This window comes from Macrobrachium nipponense, chromosome 2 (genome assembly GCF_015104395.2).
Source record: "Macrobrachium nipponense isolate FS-2020 chromosome 2, ASM1510439v2, whole genome shotgun sequence".
NCBI classification, from domain to species: Eukaryota; Metazoa; Arthropoda; class Malacostraca; order Decapoda; family Palaemonidae; genus Macrobrachium; species Macrobrachium nipponense.
The window spans coordinates 127,163,031-127,182,558 of NC_087201.1; the positions used below are offsets into that span (position 1 = coordinate 127,163,031).

The 19,528-nt window shown below is 34.3% G+C and overlaps 1 protein-coding gene across 4 annotated transcripts in view; it reads left to right on the forward strand.

Annotated features, from left to right (window-relative positions):
- Positions 1-19,528, forward strand: part of LOC135220978 (RNA-binding protein Raly-like) — a 703,239-nt gene that overhangs the window by 35,171 nt on the left and 648,540 nt on the right. For 3 of the 4 annotated variants that reach the window (XM_064258665.1, XM_064258664.1, XM_064258667.1), the window contains exon 2: positions 14,773-15,184. The exons of the other annotated variant lie outside the window; for it this stretch is intronic. In XM_064258665.1, the coding sequence (XP_064114735.1) occupies positions 15,046-15,184 (139 nt within the window). In that variant the 5' untranslated portion in view covers positions 14,773-15,045. The remainder of the gene's footprint in view (positions 1-14,772; positions 15,185-19,528) is intronic. 4 annotated transcript variants of the gene reach the window in all.

Sequence of the window (19,528 nt, forward strand, 5' to 3'; positions counted from 1 at the left end):
TTACTTATTCGTAAGGTTAGTTAGGCTATGCATATTTCCGCACATTGCTCATATCTGTCGTCTCCGTTGTCTGGTTTAACATTCATTGTTGGGAAATGTCACATGTAATCTTCCATTTTGTTTTCCTACATTAAAAGTATGTATCATGTGCTACAACCATTTTCCAAAGGAAAGTAAGATAGAAAAAAGTTCTCATTGAGCTTTTAACCTTTAGTTTATGCCATCGAAACATCGGCCAAAGGAAAACATTAGTAAGAAATGCCCCTCAAAAATTGTGTCCGTAGTCTTTCATATTATTTTGTAATTTTTAATTAGATTTCTTGAAAATGATGGCGACCAATTTTTATAACAATATTTTTTTATGTGGATTAATAAAGGGTTAAAGTTGGTTCAAAACAAGGAAGAGTATAATAATGTACATTATGATGTTAAGAATGTTTGTTGCGGGAGGCTTTAATATCCTTCAAGGCTAAATAACGTTGAAAACCGTTTATAGCGTTTAGAATTTGTAAAATACAACGCTGAAATAACTTTAGACGAAAAGTGTGTGGGAATGTGTTCGTTGTCGATTTCAGAATAGTTTATTATAGAACGGTTAAATATTCTCTGGAAAAAATAATGTCGAACAACGTTGATTGTAACTTAAAAAATTTTTTGACATTCAACAGTTGAATATCCTCTTGGACAAAATGTTATAAAACTTTCATCACAGCCTTTAGAAATGTTTATTTATACAACGTCGAAATATCATCTGGGACAAAATAATGTCGAACGCTTTCATCATAAAGAAGCGTTTTCCAATGTTCATCATGCATCAGCAGCAGCAGCAGCAACTCCGACTTTGTCAACCCGTAATCAATCTTCAGTATCAAGACAAGAATTTAATATAAGGGGACCAGGTGTAATATGAAAACGAACTTCCCCTTTGCCACCATATCCATGGGGATTTTACACGGTTGAGTCTTATTTTTCACATCAAAATCCCAAATTAATTTCGACAGTACAGGACTCAGAGGCATACTGAATCTGGGGAATTTCCTTTTGTATGAGGTCTTCCGTAGTTTCCAAAATATTTTGTGCTTTTATAATACCTACGCATAAATGATTTTATCAGATAACTTTTAGTGTACAATGAAAGTGAAGCGTATGTCAGTTCGAAATATTTTACATTTGGTTCCTCTGAGGTGCCATTTAAGTTGTTGATGGATCTTTTAAACTATCTAAGCATCAGAGAAAGATCAGAAAATGCTATTACCAAAGATCCATTTAGCCGCCATTCAAAGCTTAATTGACCGATAAATTAGCAATGTACAGAGCAGGTGATGAAGACATGCCTTGGTTTTTTATAGTGTTTTCTTGCGAGTGTTGATGTGTAATGTGTAGTATATATATTTATATATATATATATATATATATATCTATATGGGGATATATATTTTATAGATATATATATATATATATAGTATCGTACTGGGAATGTCGCATTGTAATGTATAGTTTTACTATTTGCTGGGTTGCGACGTAATTTCATCTAGTGAGTAGTCTTAAAATGATCTCATGCAAGTTATTTAGCAAAACGTAGAAAGAATATGTTGGGTTACCCTTGTATCTTACAGTTGTTGAAATTTCGCAAATATGGGAGCTGTGCCAAGCTGAATAGTTTCTTTTTTATTTCATAAGTGAATCGTTTGATATTTTCGTGTAGCGAGTGAATATATTCATAAGGTTTTTCCTTGACGTCTTTTTATGCTTTGTGTTATTTAGTTAACTCTCTCTCTCTCTCTCTCTCTCGTCATTGACAGCACATAAGTATTAAGCATCTGCATCACAACTTCGCTTTCCAAAGCAAATTATACTTTCCATTGCTGCACAAAGAGCTGTTGTAACCTGTCTGTCTCTTTCACACTTTCTTTCCTCTCCTCGTGAAATGTAAATCTCTTGCATGTCATGTTCATCGAATAACTTTCATTTCTACAGTTCAACGAAATGTCTGCTTTAAAGCCCATAGCCTATTGTATAGCCAGATTGTGGACTGGATTGGTAGAAAAGAACTGATAAAAATAGATCCATTGTTATTCCCTCTCTGGTGTGTGCACGATAAAACCAACTACAACGATTTATTGGCGTCTGTTCGCTGTAACTCGGAGATGCCCCTTGCCCAGTTCTTTGGCGCCTTTATTATATGAAGGCAGGCTTAAATTCCCTAGAAACCAAACGCAAGAACGTACCTACACATGTCTTTAATGACAAATATGCGTGCGCTCCCGCTTGTCCGATGAGCTGAGTGATTTCCTTCTCTCCACGAATCACAGTCAGTTCAATCCATGCATGGTCATTTAGCATATCTTCGAATGATTCTTTATCATTCTTTTGTAGTATCCAAGAGATGTTGTTATATTTAACGTACTATGTATTAATCTGGCATCTCTAGGCAGCGTGCATTCCCATCACTTTTGCCAACACCTTCCCTGAGCAATTTGGCTTACAGGTAAAAAGAACCTTTCTCTATCACTGTGGTTTAAGTAGCCGTGGAGTCGATAATATACCATGTATTCTAAATTATTCCAGAGTACAATTCATTTGAGTACTTCATCGTGGAAAGTATCGTTGATCTGCAATTTTTATATGTGGAATAACTGCAAACACACGTGTAAAATAAATGAACTGAAATACACAATTGAGGAACCGGCAGCATTAGAGAAGTTCTTGTTAACTTGTAAACGCCTAAACTAGAGAAGATTTTTTTTTATCATTTCCTTTCAAAACCGTTACCTTGATTCGCTTAGCCAGGTAAATACAAAACCGAGGAGCAGATTCAAATAGAACTTGTGTTCGTTCCCGAGGCTGAGATATTGTAACAAGGTGCGCAACTATGAACATTGATCGTAAGCCGTAACCGGGATAAACAACTTTGAATCTATGATGTCACGCCAATTATTTATTTCGGAACACACCACGAAAAAAAAAATGAAAGGAAATGATACACTTCGGAAAATTGTATGTAATAGTATAACTACAACCTTACAGAATTCAGGTCAATGGGATAATTTGCATACAATGTATGTCATTATTTTGCCACACACATTTGTATTATCTCTGTATCCAAAGAATTGTATTATCTATGTATCCAAAGAACTGTTATCTCCAGCAAATAAACACAGTCTGCCAAAGCACTAGAGCGACCATGAAATTCGAAAGAAATTGTTAGTAATTACAAAAGCAATACATCACTGCTACCTCCATGAAACCTGCTACACAAATGTTTACCTTCTTGAATCAACCTATTTTTTGAAATTCGAAGCCTAGATCAAGCCTTTTTATCCAAGGGGGCCGGGGGTGGGGTGGGGTGTCAGGAATAGAAAACCAAGAGGCACACTTTTCCGCATGTATCAAGATAAAAAATAAATAAATAAAATTAGAGAGAGAGAGAGAGAGAGAGAGAAATTTTTAAGTGCGCTCTAAAGTGGCATGATTTTTTTTATTTATTTATTTTTTTTAGCGAAATCGACTTAAGCCAAAGTAAGTTTAGACTCGTATCAACATTAAACCCGCAAGGAACGAGGACCAGGTAAACGTTCTTTGGGAGCTTATTAGCCATTCCAGGCTAGACATCGCTCTTGCATCTTCCATGACAACAACCTCCTTCCAGGGAAAACCTGCTTTCCATCGACATTACCCATGAGGTTCTAACGTTCACAAATATTTAATAGTATTATCTATGCAATAAAATGCAGAAAGAAAAATATAGGAATCGTCTTCTAAAAAAGAAAATACTGAAGATCGATAATCATACGAATTTCTTTGTTATTATTGTTGTCAACGCAAAATCATAGACTGAAGTGAGATACTAACAAAGGAAAAGGCCAGATAATGTAATTTCACATTATTTTTTATTAGCCTTGCACTTTATGATATATATATATATATATATATATATATATATAGGTATATATATATATATATATATATATTATATATATGTATATATATATATATATATATATATATATATATATATCTTATATATTTTATTATATACACATATATATAACATTTACCATCTGTAATCATACAATGTTATATGAACACTATGACCCCTAAAAGCGAAACAAACGACAAGCCATAAATTTTGCTTGATACTACACAACTGGTGACTGCGAAAATATTGCAGGGTGAGATATAGATGGCATTTATACAATGCGCTGTCTACAAGTAAATTCCGATTTTGGTTATTCTAAAAGTGTTCTGCTTGCTGGTTTTGTCGTAAAATTGGTCAAGTTTTTTAATAATGTGACCTCATTTGCGACACCTTGGTATATAATAAGTAGAGTTGTCAGGAGGTCGATCTCGATGGTACACTTTTGTGGGAATAAGTTTGGAGAAGGTTCTATTGAAATTTTCGGCCGTCTATTGCCTATGTAAAAGGTTTTTCTGTTGAGTGATATTCACTTTGTATCAAGTATTATAGTAATACTCAACAAGTACATATGAAGTTATTGTTGTAGAAATGTGAATTATTTAGAAATCTCGGAAATCTGCCATTCATGTCTCACAGCTCATGTATGCATCCTTAAGCCTTGAGATATTAAATATCTCGTTTTCTCCTGTGGTCTTGGTATTGCAGTTCGTATATAGTATTTTATCAACAACACAGCTGCCTTACTTCTTGCATAGGTATATGTTAATGAGCGAACTCTCAACAGATTACAAGCAATAATGTAACTAATTCGTCTCTTATTATCTGATTTAAGGCGAAGTTTACCTTTTGGAAATAGTCAACGAACGGGAGTCTTGTTAAAATCCATTTGTTTCCCGTTTGCTGAAACTTTATTGTACTTTTTTATTTATTTATTTATTTTTTTGGCGAATGGCTCCTTCCTTAATATGTGGACCCCGTATAGGGGTAGCGACGTTAGTGCACCTCACATGGTGCACTGTAGGTATTACAGAGTCCCTTCTGCCCCTAGCTGCGACCCCTTTCATTCCTTTTACTGCAGCTCCGTTCATATTCTTTTTTATTTCATCTGACTTGCCATCCTCTCTAACGGTTCTTTCATAGTGCAACTGCGAGGTTTTCCTCCTGTTACCTTTTGAAATTCTTTAAAGTCCATTTCCCAGTCAGTGCTGAATGACCCCATAGGTCCCGGCGCTTGGTCTTAAGCCTAAATTCCATATTCTGTTCTATTGTTAATATGCGCAGGACAGAAAATACACTGTAAGTAATTATGAAAATTTCTCAACAGAGATTTGAGAATATTGATTTTTGTCTTGTAAAATTAAGCTTTGGCTGTTCTTCTATCATGAAGATATGTAGAAAGGAAAATTTTGCCTCATTTTGCCATTCAGTTTTTAATTTTGTGCTTACAGCAAGTGCATTGATTCTTCTTGAAAACTCTGTATCATCTATCTAAGCCTCATCATCTTTTGAAGTTTGATATGCAGTGAATTTCAGTGTCTAAGTTTGACTAACAGAGATACGGCAGTAGATATGAAATGATGTTGTCTGTGCCACATCCTGTTATTAATTTTCTTAATGAAATCCTTCATTCATGACTGAAATGATATTTGTACGCAGAGATAAATTAATTTTACGGAAATGGGGGAGATGATCCTCATATGGCTTCAGTTCGTCTGTAAAAGAGCCAAAAGCATATTTATCCAGACATTCAGACATACAGACTGAGAAGTACAATGTTATTCAGAGACCTGTTTTTAATGAAGTAAAAAAAAAAAGTTGCTCCACATGGGCAAGACAAACGAAGTTAGGTTTGGAAATGTTTATTTTGCAAATAATTTGTATATATTTACATATAAACACACACACACACACATAATATATATATATTATATATATATATATATATATATATATATATATATATATATAATACACACACATATATATATATCTTACTACAAAAAACAGTATTTTGGTCTGTCTGTCTGTCTGTATGTTATCTGTTAGCACTTTTCACATGCCTTCAGTACCGGTTGGGAATCCCACGTAAGTGCTTAACAGCTGACGGAGCAATTTATTAGCATTAGGGTTAAAGAGGGGTGAAGGAGAGATGGTCTTTCCCTATCAGTGATTACCTAACTAACAAGACAAAGCCATTTTCAAAATCGTTGCTGAATATGGTAAGATACGTGTGAAAATTACATCCGGGAAAACTACCGCTCGGTTGGTAGTTTACGGTAAACATTGAATTGTGAATTCTTACGTTCTGATTCACTGGAAATTTAGAGTGAGACTAACGATACTACCCACCCGTATTATTGACGGGAGGGATACGCATGTATCGACGGAAAATACGGCTGGTGCGTATACTTTTTGCATAAAGGCATGACATATCGAGCCAATTCTGTCCAAGTTGCAGTTTTGAACCCCTTTGAACAAAAATACTTTGATCTCACCGGTCGTACCGGGCCCCACTATATATATATATATATATATATATATATATATATATATATATATATATATATATATATATATGTATATATATATATAATATGTATATATATAGTAATAATATATATATAGTAAATATATAATATTCGCTCTTGCTGAGTCAACAGAATTACGATAATATGCCCACTACATGTCTCTATCATTTCCCCCGTCCTCCTTGGTAACCTTATCAGAGAAACTTGTTTTTTTTCTTGAACGCGGTGTTCTCTCTTAAACTTGCTTGGCAACAGCGATTGAACAGATTTTCCTTGGTCGGTCTCCCACCTTGTTTCGACAACATTTGATTGATGTTAACTTCCTAACAAATATTTATTTTTCTTGGTCCTGTATGCTGGAATAAGTTTATTTTTGCCACTTGCTGGCCGTGTTTGCCAAAACATCTGAAGCACGAACTTCATGTAGTTTTAGATAAGCCTCGTTTACGCAGTTTCTTCGCTTCACTTTGTAGCCTGTTATCGATTTTAATTCACGGATTGTAATTTGAAAATTATAATCTCTCTCTCTCTCTCTCTCTCTCTCTCTCTTCTCTCTCTCTCTCTCTCTCTCTGGGGTGCTGATCCTTTGAAACCCCATAAGCCCCTGTCGACCTAAAAAGTGAATGGTTCCTAGGTAGTTAGTCGGCTGTAACGGGTTTCAGTTAGAATACATAAGAGCTTAAGGGTGTTAGTCTTATGCCTCTGTTAATTGTTATGTTAATATAGTGCCTGGAGTTTTGAACATTCATAATGCTGTGAATCTGGAGCCTTTAGTTTGGATCCATTTCTGTGTTATCCAAGAAAATCAAAAATGGCCAATTATGGGTCAGTGGTAGTAGCCCTCTCGCACTTTTTTTTTTTTTTAAATCTTCGATAGCGTTTAGCATTATGATAAAGTCAAAATGTTGCAGAATAATCTTGTGGATAAAATATAAAAGCCGTTTATAAATAGTTTGATTAGAAATCACAGTTTCATTCAGTTGATTATCCAAGCACTAGATGATGCAAGGAGTAAGGGGACATATCTTTAATGCATAGCTTTCAAATAAATTGAACTAATGTTTTTATGTTGGGCACTTTTAGTATGAAAGCACTGAGCCCAGTAGGTTACATTGAATAATTATGTAAAGCAAATTTGATATGATTAAAACTTAAGAGAAGTCGTGGTAGAAAAAGAAATATTTCTTTTCGGATTGATAACGCAGAGTATTTAGCGCGTTCAATAATGCCAAAAAAGTAGGGCCGTACTCATTTTGTCTCTCAAGTGAAATAATGAACAGATATTTTCTTTGATTCTTCAGACCTTCCATCTCGTTTATTTTAGGTCAGTGTCAGAAAGGGACGTAGGTTTACCAATTCCACGAGCCTTAGAACGATTAGAATAAGGTCACTTGATCCAAAGCATCCTTAACAAGAAGATACTTCATATGGGAGAAATTTAAGTCGAGAAAAGCACGATGGGATCAAGCGTGAAATATGATAGCCTTAGGAAGCAGGTCAAACGGGCAAATGAAGCCTCCACGGTGTTCTTAGGTATCGCCGACCTGAAGTGACCAGGTCAAGGGATCATGATTCTGTGCGCCTATCTTCGAGAGGGAGACAGAAAGATACAGACTTGACTTATTTTACTTATGTTACCATGTAATATGATAGCGCAATTTGTAATTAATAGCAAGAAATACCATTCTGGTGACTTTTTAATTCATATAATTGCAAAGGAAGGTTTTCAATTATGTATGCTGTTTTGATAAAACTTTTAAGCTTCAGTTTTGTATGTGATCTAGCTAATTTTGCAATCGACACAACTTCTTTATGTAATAAAGAAAAGATGGCGGAATGAAAGTTGTTTATCGTTAGTTACCTTTTGGTATTTTATCTCTTGCGTAGATATATATTTTGGCAGAAATTTCTGTGTGAGAAATACCGAGCTTACAATATGACTGGCTGTAGGACTTGCATCATGTTGGATTTTGTATGTATCGGTAATTGTTTCCAGGTCAGCCATGTATTGAGCAAGAGATGTATGCATTATTTCCCGACAGTTGTCTTGTCACGAATGTTATCCTACTAAAAGTGTTTACGTCTTCTCCACTTATGTTGAGCATTTATTACTAATGAATCTCTCTCTCTCTCTCTCTCTCTCTCTCTCTCTCTCTCTCTCTCTCTCTCTCTCTCTCTCTCTCTCTACAAAAAACAATTCCCTCTCAATTATCTACCACATTTATCATTTATAGATTCTCTCTCTCTCTCTCTCTCTCTCTCTCTCTGTGGTTTACTTAGTTATTCTGACCTTTTTAGACTGGACGGGAGATAATGATTGATCAAAAAGATTATGCTGATCGTTGATTATCATATGATTAATGAAATGAAAATAGCAGAGCATAATTCCGTAAACGAATGATGGTTTTGTCTCCTGTCCGGAAGATAAAAGATGAAAAAAAGACCGTTTTTACAGCCTGAATTGGCTCATTAACGCGAGTATAAAAATATTTATTTAACGTTATGACTCGAAATGCTTCATTAAACGCGAAAGGAAAATAAGCAAACATTATAAAAGTAATAACGTGTTTGCTTTGACAAAATGTTCATGCGAGAGGAAAACTCGCATGCATTAGTGTTTGATTGCACGAAACAATGGACTCGCTGTCGCCAGGTAATTTCAGCGATACATTTGTTGAGTTTTTCTTTATGTTTATATCTACCTTTTTTTATGCTATTTTTATTTTTTATGCATTTATTCGTTACGCTCTCTCTCTCTCTCTCTCTCTCTCTCTCTCTCTCTCTCTCTCTCTCTCTCTCTCTCTCTCTCTCTCTAGGATTTCACTTAGCGATTCTACAAACACTTTTTTTCTGCATTGGTCTGATATCATCCCCAAGGCATACTCATTCTGATGAGCGTGATTAAAAAAAATTTAACGAATAATTGTGTCAAATGAAATGAGGTTGCCAACTGTTCGACAAAGTAATGTTTAATATACCGGAAATCCTAATTGTACTATATTTGCAGTTTGTAAATATTTGTAAGAAAGTTATTACACACTGCTTCCAATATTAAGCTTCATTCGCTTTCCAATCCGCTTTTTCTCTTTTTTTCAATTTGGACATAGGCTAGATTCACATATCCCCTGGCTTGGAGAATGTTTTACCAAATGGATAAGAATCTTGGGTCCCGGTAAATGATAAATGTTAGGTATGCTGTAAAGTACGTTTTGTATTTAGAAATGTTGGTAAAAATTAACCTTAAATGAACTAACTGATAAATATTAAAATAACGCATTCCATACGCTATTGTTAAGCTCATACATTTTTAAATGAATAAACTGTGATCATGTATATAATATGAATAAAAAATTAAATGTGAACAATTCAAATATAAATGAAATTTAATTATTTTTCTAAAAATAATAGTAGAAGATATGAGGTATAAAATTGTGAGAATTTTGTTTTGTAGAATGTAGGTGGTGGATAAGGAAGGATGAAAAAATAATAATGTTGAACAATGCAAACATTTTAATATTTGTATATTCACGCCCAATTTGTGTGAAGTCTAAGAGGATTTTGTTTCTTTTTTCTTTTTTGTTTTAATAAGCTCGAGCTGGAGAGTGGTGTGCTTTATGTTAAACGTCTTTGTTTCTTTTATGAAATGTGCTGCCATTTAACTGAACAGAATGCTGAAGCTTAATTAACTAATTTGCTTTTATTTCTCCACAAAATGAGATCTTGCAATTGAAGAATATTTTGATATAGCTTATGTCTTCTGTATCTTGACTTTAATTGTTCCTATTAGATATGTCAGTTTTACTTACAGGGGCCTTTAGCTTTTCAGATGTTTTGTGTGTATTGTTTCCACTTAACTGCTGAATATTAATTAGGAGTTTTTTCCCATCAGGAAGTAAAATTGTTTCAAAGATAATGAAAGAGAAGCTTAAGTCATGTGTATAGACGGCTGGAAACATAATGCTCTGAATTGTGTTGGTAATGAACATTAATTGAAATTTGTACGACTTGAGAATTTTCAACAATCTATCATTCCATTTGTAAAACGCTTTCGCATATTCATAAGCACTAATAAGTACACGAATTTCATGTTCTTGAAAATAAACATGTGTATATATATATATATGTATATATACATATATATGTGTGTGTTCATGAATTTTTATCACGCCGTCCCGTGATCCACCATATGCTATATATATATATATATATATATATATATATATATATTATATATATATATACTATATATATATATATATATATACATATATATATATATATTATATATATATATATATATATACACATATTTGTGTATATATATATATATATATATATATATATATATATATATATATATAGTGTATGTATAATGTTTGAAATACTATTAAAAATAGGAGTGAAAACGGGAAACGTTTGTAGTCTTTCAACGCTTATCATTGTAATATTTCCAGCCCTTTGTTGTATGAGACACTGTCATGTCTTTCTTATCGTTTTTAGAGTGACATCAACATGGGGCATGAGGAATAAAAATTGATTGCTGAATGTTGTGCATCGATGTTGTCGTAGGTGTTGAGACTATGTTGTGCATGAATTAGACGTTGATTATGATTACATGTCTAAGGATATCAGAAGCATCGAGGAGCTTGGGCATCAGTGTCATTCCATGCTAAGAGATATAAGAGAAGTCGTAAGCAAAGACTTGGTATATTTTCTTATTTTAGCTGTCAAATCCAGGAAAGAGGTGTGCTAGTGCCGGAAATATCCTACAGCAAAGCCAAGACTTCTCTCTAGCTAATACAACTTAAGAAAACTCTTGGTGGAAAGTAGGCGTTGTTGATTTGACCCATTTTAACAATGGAAAGTAGGTATTGTTGATTTGACCCATTTTAATAACAGTTTTTCGTATAGTTACTATATACTCCTCTTGTAGTCTTAAGTATGGAAAACGAAATTATCGATCCCATGGGTATAACACGAAGATGTGTAGTCATTTTGCTCTCTTTTTGATATGTGAATTTCTTGTGAATTACAATGTGAATTTTTGGCTAAGCGATCAGTATCGGTAACCGGATGGATATATTCTTTACTTTTTGTGCTGATATAGCTTATGAAAGGCTGCCTTGTCCCCCGACTGGAATTTTGATTTGCCATCTCTCTTTAACAGTATATATATAGATGAAACTACTTATGTCCGTTTTGCACTAAATGTGGATGTTTACCGTACCAAAAAATAATTTTTTTTCTCTTCAATTTCCTGATTTACTGTGATGACCAAATTTTGATTTTCAAGTTGTGTCACTATTTCTTTCATAGTGCCTTTTTACAGGTACCAAATAACATTTATATCAACCAGAAATGAGGCTACTCTTTTTCCGTCTTGCCATCGATTTAAATTTTGATTGGAATTTGATTTGTTTATCATTGTTTTTCATCTAGGATTCTAGGTAATGGATTGCTATCAGTGTGTGCATCACGTTCTTTGCCCTACCTGTAAAGAGATTTTAGTTACCTTGAAGCTTTGCAATGTGATATTATATAAAGTCGAGATACTAGAGATTGATAATGTTTAGGTTGAAGTCTTATTGCGTGCTTTGATTTGAATGAAGTTCAGTATTTTTTTAACTGGCCAGCATGGCCTGTCTGCAGGATTAATTTAAGTCTTATATATTTTTTTACGATTATAAGCATGCAATTCAGCCTCAACTCTTAGTCCGGAAGATCTTGTTCTTTAGTCATTAGAAATTAATCAATTTTTAAACTATCTCGTTTATTTGGCTGTGATTAGCAATTAAACTTGGGTGAGCTGCAATAAAACGATCGTGTTTGTAAAATTTATGCGCTTGCATATTCCGTTACATACGTACTTTTTCATTGTCAGTGAATTAGTACAACTAACCGTCTCCTTTTCTGATCTGATATTTAGGAAGAAAAGGAAAACAGGGGCGAAAACAAACGGAAGAAAGAGAGGCATCGGTAAATATCCGGGTCTGAATGCTCTACCATCTGCGATGACGCCAAGGGCAATCAAGTGTCTCTCTCTCTCTCTCTCTCTCTTGGAACGATGTCCGTGTGTATTGTTAATTAATTTAGACTAGATAATTCGTTGCCGCCAAGTTAGCTACTTATCCAAGAATGCGGTGCCAAGAATAAAATTGTACATTTAGGTTTGTTTTTATTCCTTTGGTTTTCTGTTTTCCCTGCCGCAAATGTGGTTTTCTTGATCTTTCTAGTGCTTTCTAAAATTATGTCTTCTAAGTACTTTTAGAGTTGCAATTTTATCACTTTTAAGTGGCATAAAAACTTTGATGCCATTTATTTCATGTCTGACGTTTTGTAAAAATGAAAAAAATTTCAATAACTTGGGAGGAACGGCAACTTTAGCGGAAGTATGAGACAACGGAATTCTTGAAGAATTTTTACGACAGGAATGAGGTACTGAACATTTATAAGAAGAGGAACGTTGACAAGTTTACAAAGGTAGACATCAACTTTCTAAAAAAAAAATGCTATTATAAATAGAAAAAACGATATGCAACAGTAACACATCCTGCTACCCTGCTATTTTTCTGTGGGAAATGTCCTTTCATTACGTATTTTGTGTGTGTGAGAGAGAGAGAGAGAGAGAATATAGCACAGTCACCGTAGATTTCTTTTGCATTTTTTGTGCGCAAAATAACAAATTAATACATGACAAAGAAGCAGCTCAAGAGGAGTAAGCAAGCAGGCGGGAGGCGTCTTCGCTGTCTTTATATATATTCAGCAAACTTAATACAATTTGTGGGAAGCTCGACATGTACCTCAACTCGAGGACGCGGTCTTTGCACCGAGTGCTATGAGGTGGAGGAGTGGAAGGATGGGGAAGGGGCGGGAGGGAGGGAGGGAGGTAGGGAGGGAGAGAAGAGGGCGATGTGGGACAGGAGGATTGGGAATGCAAGGGGTGGGGGGGGGGGGGGGGGGTCGCCTTAAAATAATACCTGTGAAAAGTCGCCAACATAATTGCCTCCTCCTGAGAATAACTCGATATATTCGCTCAGTTGACGTTATACACAACGACAACTATAGCGGAAGACAGGAGAATGTGACGCATACACATACACATAAACAGTCGCTTACACACACAAGCATACTTGCTCCTTGGCGTGCCCTAGCAAGCCAGCAGTATGAAAAGTGATGAGCGCTGCTGCTTTCAAGTTCTCCTGGCTAATATTTGTTTTCTCTTCTGCTTTTTTTTTCTTTTTTTCTCCAGCCCTAATCTCTTGTTTGCAGAATGAACAGCTGAATTTCAAACCATATTTAATGGATTTTTAAACATTTCTTTTGGAGATCATTACTAGTGATGTACCCGTTTTGGATTTAGAAGTGTCAAAAACAAAAAGTGACCAGCGTATTTAAAATTAGCTGACTTACCTTTCCTTGTATTGCAGTTTTCTTTTTTATGTATTCGCAGCCTGACGAGCAGTTAGTCAACGTAACAAATCTACAGTATCATTTTTACATCGCATTCATTAAGATAAAAGGTCAAGGAAATGTTGTGGAGACGAGATATTTTCAGATTTGTCTGTGTCTTGTCGCTAGGTTGCTAAATTCCTCAAGAGTACGGAGACATAATTATCAACGTGAGATTTTTATTACACATGAAATGTATCCAGTAATCATATTTATATATTATATATGTGTGTGTGTGTGTGTGTATTTAAGTATATATACATTTATGTAATTTACACCACTGATACATTTCTTATCAGGTAAAGCTAGTTAATCTAATAGTATTTAATATACCATAATTATGCTTAGATCTCCAATTACACAACAGTTTAGAAACGCAAATATTCATGTTTGTTTTTCCTGTTTTTATTGTCTCCTATAATTGAGATCAACGAGAAGACATGTTCTTGTGTTTATTTATTTGTAAAACATTCCATTTTTATTTATTTTGACATATGAAGCTGTATGAAATGCTAACCATGGAGAGAGAGAGAGAGAGAGAGAGAGAGAGGGAGAGAGAGAGAAACTTATTCATGCCATTTTGAGTGACGAACTTATCATGCACGTCGAGTGAATAAAAAAGAAACTTCGTTTTATCCATTATTCAACTTTTTTATTTTTTTCAAGATTATATATACTAGAATAGCATTCGTGACTACTATAAATTATCCTGGGATTAGATTTCAGCTTCCTCCCAATCATGGTCTCTTTAAAAAACAAAACCATATTTTTTTGGAAAAAACATTTTGACACAATTTGTGCATTTTACCCGTTTTCTTTTTTTGAGCACATTTTGTATGATGTTTTAAGACTTTTTTATTTTTTATTTTTTTGCAGATTAGGTGCAAAACACAGAGACAGAAATCGGACGTCACAGTGCCGCAACGAAGCTAGATAGAGAGAGAAAGAGGGAGAGAGAGAAAGAGAGAGAAAGCTTGGTTCAGTCAGTCAGTCTTAAAAAGTAAAAAAAAAAAAATTTAAGTCAGTAAGTCATACCTCAGTCTTTGAGTAAAAGTATAGAGCCAAAAATAGTCATAGTTTGAGTCAGTCGCTTAAACGGTTGACTGCGAGTCGCCGGTCGGTTTTGATGAGTGTCTGGTGAGTGAAGAAATGAGTAAAGTTGGGAACCAGACCAATTCTCAGGATCCACAGGCAGTTAACTCCAGGACCTTCGTTGGGAACCTGAACACCTTCCAGTGCACTAAGACGGATGTAGAGCGCATGTTCCAGCGCTACGGTCGAATCGCAGGTCAGTAACGCTGTTCATCTTAAAAACTCATTTATTGACTGACTTCTGCTTGATTTCTGCTTAATCTTTCCCTCCCATGGTAGGGGTAATTTTTCTATAACTACTAAGGCATTAAACTTGGCTCCATATTTTTTAAATATAACTTCCAGATTCTCCTTTTCTCAGCAAATGCGACCATTAAGTGTCTTTCCCTCCCTCAGCAAATTTCCAACATGCATTAATCTGATTGTTTTATTAATTTGAAAGAGTGAACATTAATTTTTACACATATTTACTCAATATTGTTAGGGAATTTTATTCTAACCCATTTTATCGCAAGCGTTCCAATCGTTGATTCATTCACTGGGGTCCATACACGTCGATGTCTTATCCCTCTTGTTTGTTTGGCAAGAAAACGCTCTTTCTCCATTCTCTCGTTTCCTACTCCAAACACATTACCTATTCAGACCCATTGTTGAAATGTCCTCAGACTGCTACCTCCATGCACGGACTACTTTCCCTCCACACTGAAGAAAAACATTCTTAACTCATTCAGCCATTTCCTATTGTAGTTACTTCATCCTATTTTCTCTCTCATTGTTAGAATGGCATATAACATATAATGTGTAATGTATCAACAGATTTGTCGATCCGCTTTTACTTGTAGGTGTAAAACCCACACGTTGCGTTTCGTATTTCTTACATTGGTATCAGATTTTTACTTAATCCTATTTGTAAGATATCCCCTCTCTCTCTCTCTCTCTCTCTCTCTCTCTCTCTCTCTCTCTCTCTCTCTATTTGTAAGATATCCTCTCTCTCTCTCTCTCTCTCTCTCCCTTTGTATGCTCGAACATCGCTGTATTTTTTCTTCTATCCGTTGACAACATCTCGTCCCTTCTTTGTGGAAGAAACAAACCCTAAGCTACCTCTTTTTCCCAGCACTTTTTAACAGCGTAAGTCATTAACCTCTTTCTCCATTCTTATCGGGAACATATTCCGGCTTCTCAGGTCATTTGGTTTCTCACTAAACTACATGTATCTTTCCTCTCCTTTTAGTAGGAAGACTCCTAAATCTCTCTCTCTCTCTCTCTCTCTCTCTCTCTCTCTCTCTCTCTCTACTTTTATGAACATGGGATTCTGTTTGCCTTCCGTCATGTATTCAACTATATATCAACTAATTAGATAAACTACTTACCGTTTTCATAGTTTTTAATCACAGAAACTGACGATGTTTTTTGGTAAGCGGAAATTTACTCGATTTTTTTTTTGCTTATCTTCTGGCGGGATAAATTTATCTTCATTTGACAAAAGTAAGTACAACTCATTTGTGATTTTTAAAACTATATATCAACTAATTAGATAAACTACTTACCGTTTTCATAGTTTTTAATCACAGAAACTGACGATGTTTTTTGGTAAGCGGAAATTTACTCTCGATTTTTTTTTTGCTTATCTTCTGGCGGGATAATTTATCTTCATTTGACAAAAGTAAGTACAACTCATTTGTGATATTTAAAACGCACTCAACTAACAGTCTCAATCCCTCCCTATCATATATGAGTCGTTTTAGCCAAATCATAGTAATCAACTGTCCATTGAGAATGTCCCTACGTCAATCTGCTATCCTTAGTTTTAAGAAAACATTAACTTTATTCTTTAATAATTCTACCGTTACTTTGTATTTGGTCACAATAATGCTTATCCTCGATGTATTAGCAACTGTCAATAAATTGGACGTAGACAACCTGTTTTACTAACATACACTTACTCAACCAAGGCTACTTACTATCGCATCCATTTTCTCCTGTTTTACTAACATATTCATACTCAACCAAGGTTACTTACTATCGCATCCATTTTCTCTTCTTTCTTCCATTCCATTTATTAGAAATAACAAACACATTCTGACGTTCATCCGCTCATTCTGTAAACTGCTGACTCCTCTTTAACACCCATCCTCTCCCCCTCCAGCAGGAAAGTTTTTCTCTCCCGGGCTGGGATGTAAAGAGCAATGGCCAAATGGGACAGAGGTTTCAAAGATAACCAATTTAAGTTTTAATAGGATATTGTTCCCGCAAGAAGGGAATGAGCATGATGCAAAATGGGCCTGATGGGCCAGTCCCGTTTTTCATTGTGGTTCTTTGGAAGGGTTTATGGAAGGAAGCTCGTAAACTTGTTATGGAAAAAAAAAAAAACCGGGTATATAATGAAGAGGTCCTTGTCAATGGCTGAATATTAGTCCAAGGAGAAATTTCTTGTTGTTAGATTAACCGCTTTATTTTGAATATACTAATAAATTTACCTTTGTTGTCGTGTTTAATAAATTCGCTGTCCCATTAACTCTTGATTTTTGTAGTATTTTACACAGGTATTTAAGCATTTAGTATTGTATGCTATTGTGAAGTAAAATAAAATAAATCGTTATATTTTACACAAGTATTACAGTACCTTATATGATGTGGAGATCACTTGCCTAAGTTGCCATAAATATTTGCGTTTGATAGATTATTCTGGGCGCCATTTTCTTTCAAGGTACCTGTTTGGTGTAGAGTCAGTTTTTCGTCTGTCTTGGTGGTCCTTTTATTCGATTTATTTTTTAAATTTAATTTAATTTAATTTTATTTATTTATTTTTTCAATCGTACCGACTGTTTTACTGGGCTGTTTACGAACGGGCGAGATTTATGTAGTTTGCAATTAAGCCATGAAACTTGGGAGAATGTAAGAATGTATTCGCTTTTATACGTGCTATTTGAATGAAAAGGTAATAAAAATACATTATCGAAATGCATATGATTCTACCCAACATTCAGACAAGATGGATTGTTCTACTCCGAGGAACGTTTGGGATGTGTTGTTGTCATTAGCCTCCATATAATGATATTTTTAGATGAATTTTGGCACTTATTTAAATTTCTGTAAATAAATGCTAGGTATTGTCATGGTTTGAGTTCTGAAACATTAACTCACATCTTACTACTCCGTGGTATTTTAATGGAACTGCTTCTCGAAAAGGCACGAATCACCGTCTACTTCTGAACCTTGGGTGGTTGGGGGGACATGTAACATTTTTTTTATCATAATTGAACTTTCAAATAAACTGTAAAAGTTTCATCATCACTTGAAATGTAACTACTGTCTGTTTTTTTTTTATTACTACAAATCCTTTATTATGCCATTTGTAATGTGTTTTTGCTACCTTTTTTTTTCGTTGGGCCTTGATTTTCATTCGTTTTATTGACGTTAGTTTTAATTATAGACATGTGCGATTTTATTAGTACGTTGGTCAGTTAGTTTTTACCTTCATTCACACACACACACACACACACACACACACGTTGTACTTGAGACTTTGTGCCACGTATAAAGTTAGTGAGGGCATCTTGCTGATTTATGCTCTGTTGCACAGTTATTTAAACGAAACAGGGCGCGTTGTCAGATTTTTCTCTTGAATTACCTTGCGAGAGAGTGCATAAATTTTCTTAGAATATACAAGTTTACTGAAATACAAAGTAGCTATCCCTTGTGAGCGATGTGGTCATTTTTTTTTTAAATCATTGTGATTATGGTTTTTGCGCGATTTATTATGATGTTAACTTTTTTTTGTTATTAATCTTAAATTTATCATTATAATTTTTGCTGCTGTTTCCTTCTTGGTTTTATCAGACTGAAGTACTTTCCAGTTTTCACTTTAATCATATGAATAAATCTTGGAACTACAACGCATCACAGGGGATACTTTTATGTTTTAAAATCTCTTAAGTTAAACTGAATCTATCTGTTTTCAATTTTTTTTCTTTAATATTCGTGTAAATATTTGTGCCCGTAATTTACAATTTTATTCTTCATATCACAGGTGTTAGGCAAATCAGTGAGGTGGAATAAATAAAAATGTAAAGTATTTTTTTAAGATGGCAGGAGGCAACTACATCTGTAATGTCGTCGGTGCATAAATTTATTAGATTGCCGAGAGTTCTTGGTAGAATATATCGATACAAAGTTCCTTTGAGATACATTTATCTTGCCCAGGAATGATATATACTTTTTTAAAGTATGATTAACTGCTGTCGTTCCCTTAAAGTTCTTCTATTTTGAATTCTTCGTATTACGAAATTTCATTTTAAGAGTACCGCGAAGCTTTTTAAATTGGTCTATATATATATATAGATATATATATATATATATATATATATATATATATATATATATATATATATATATATATATATATAACGTACATACATACATATACATTTTTGAATATATGTATATATATGTGGATATATACATATATGTACGCGCGCACACACACACACACACACACACACACACATATATATTATATATATATATATATATATATATA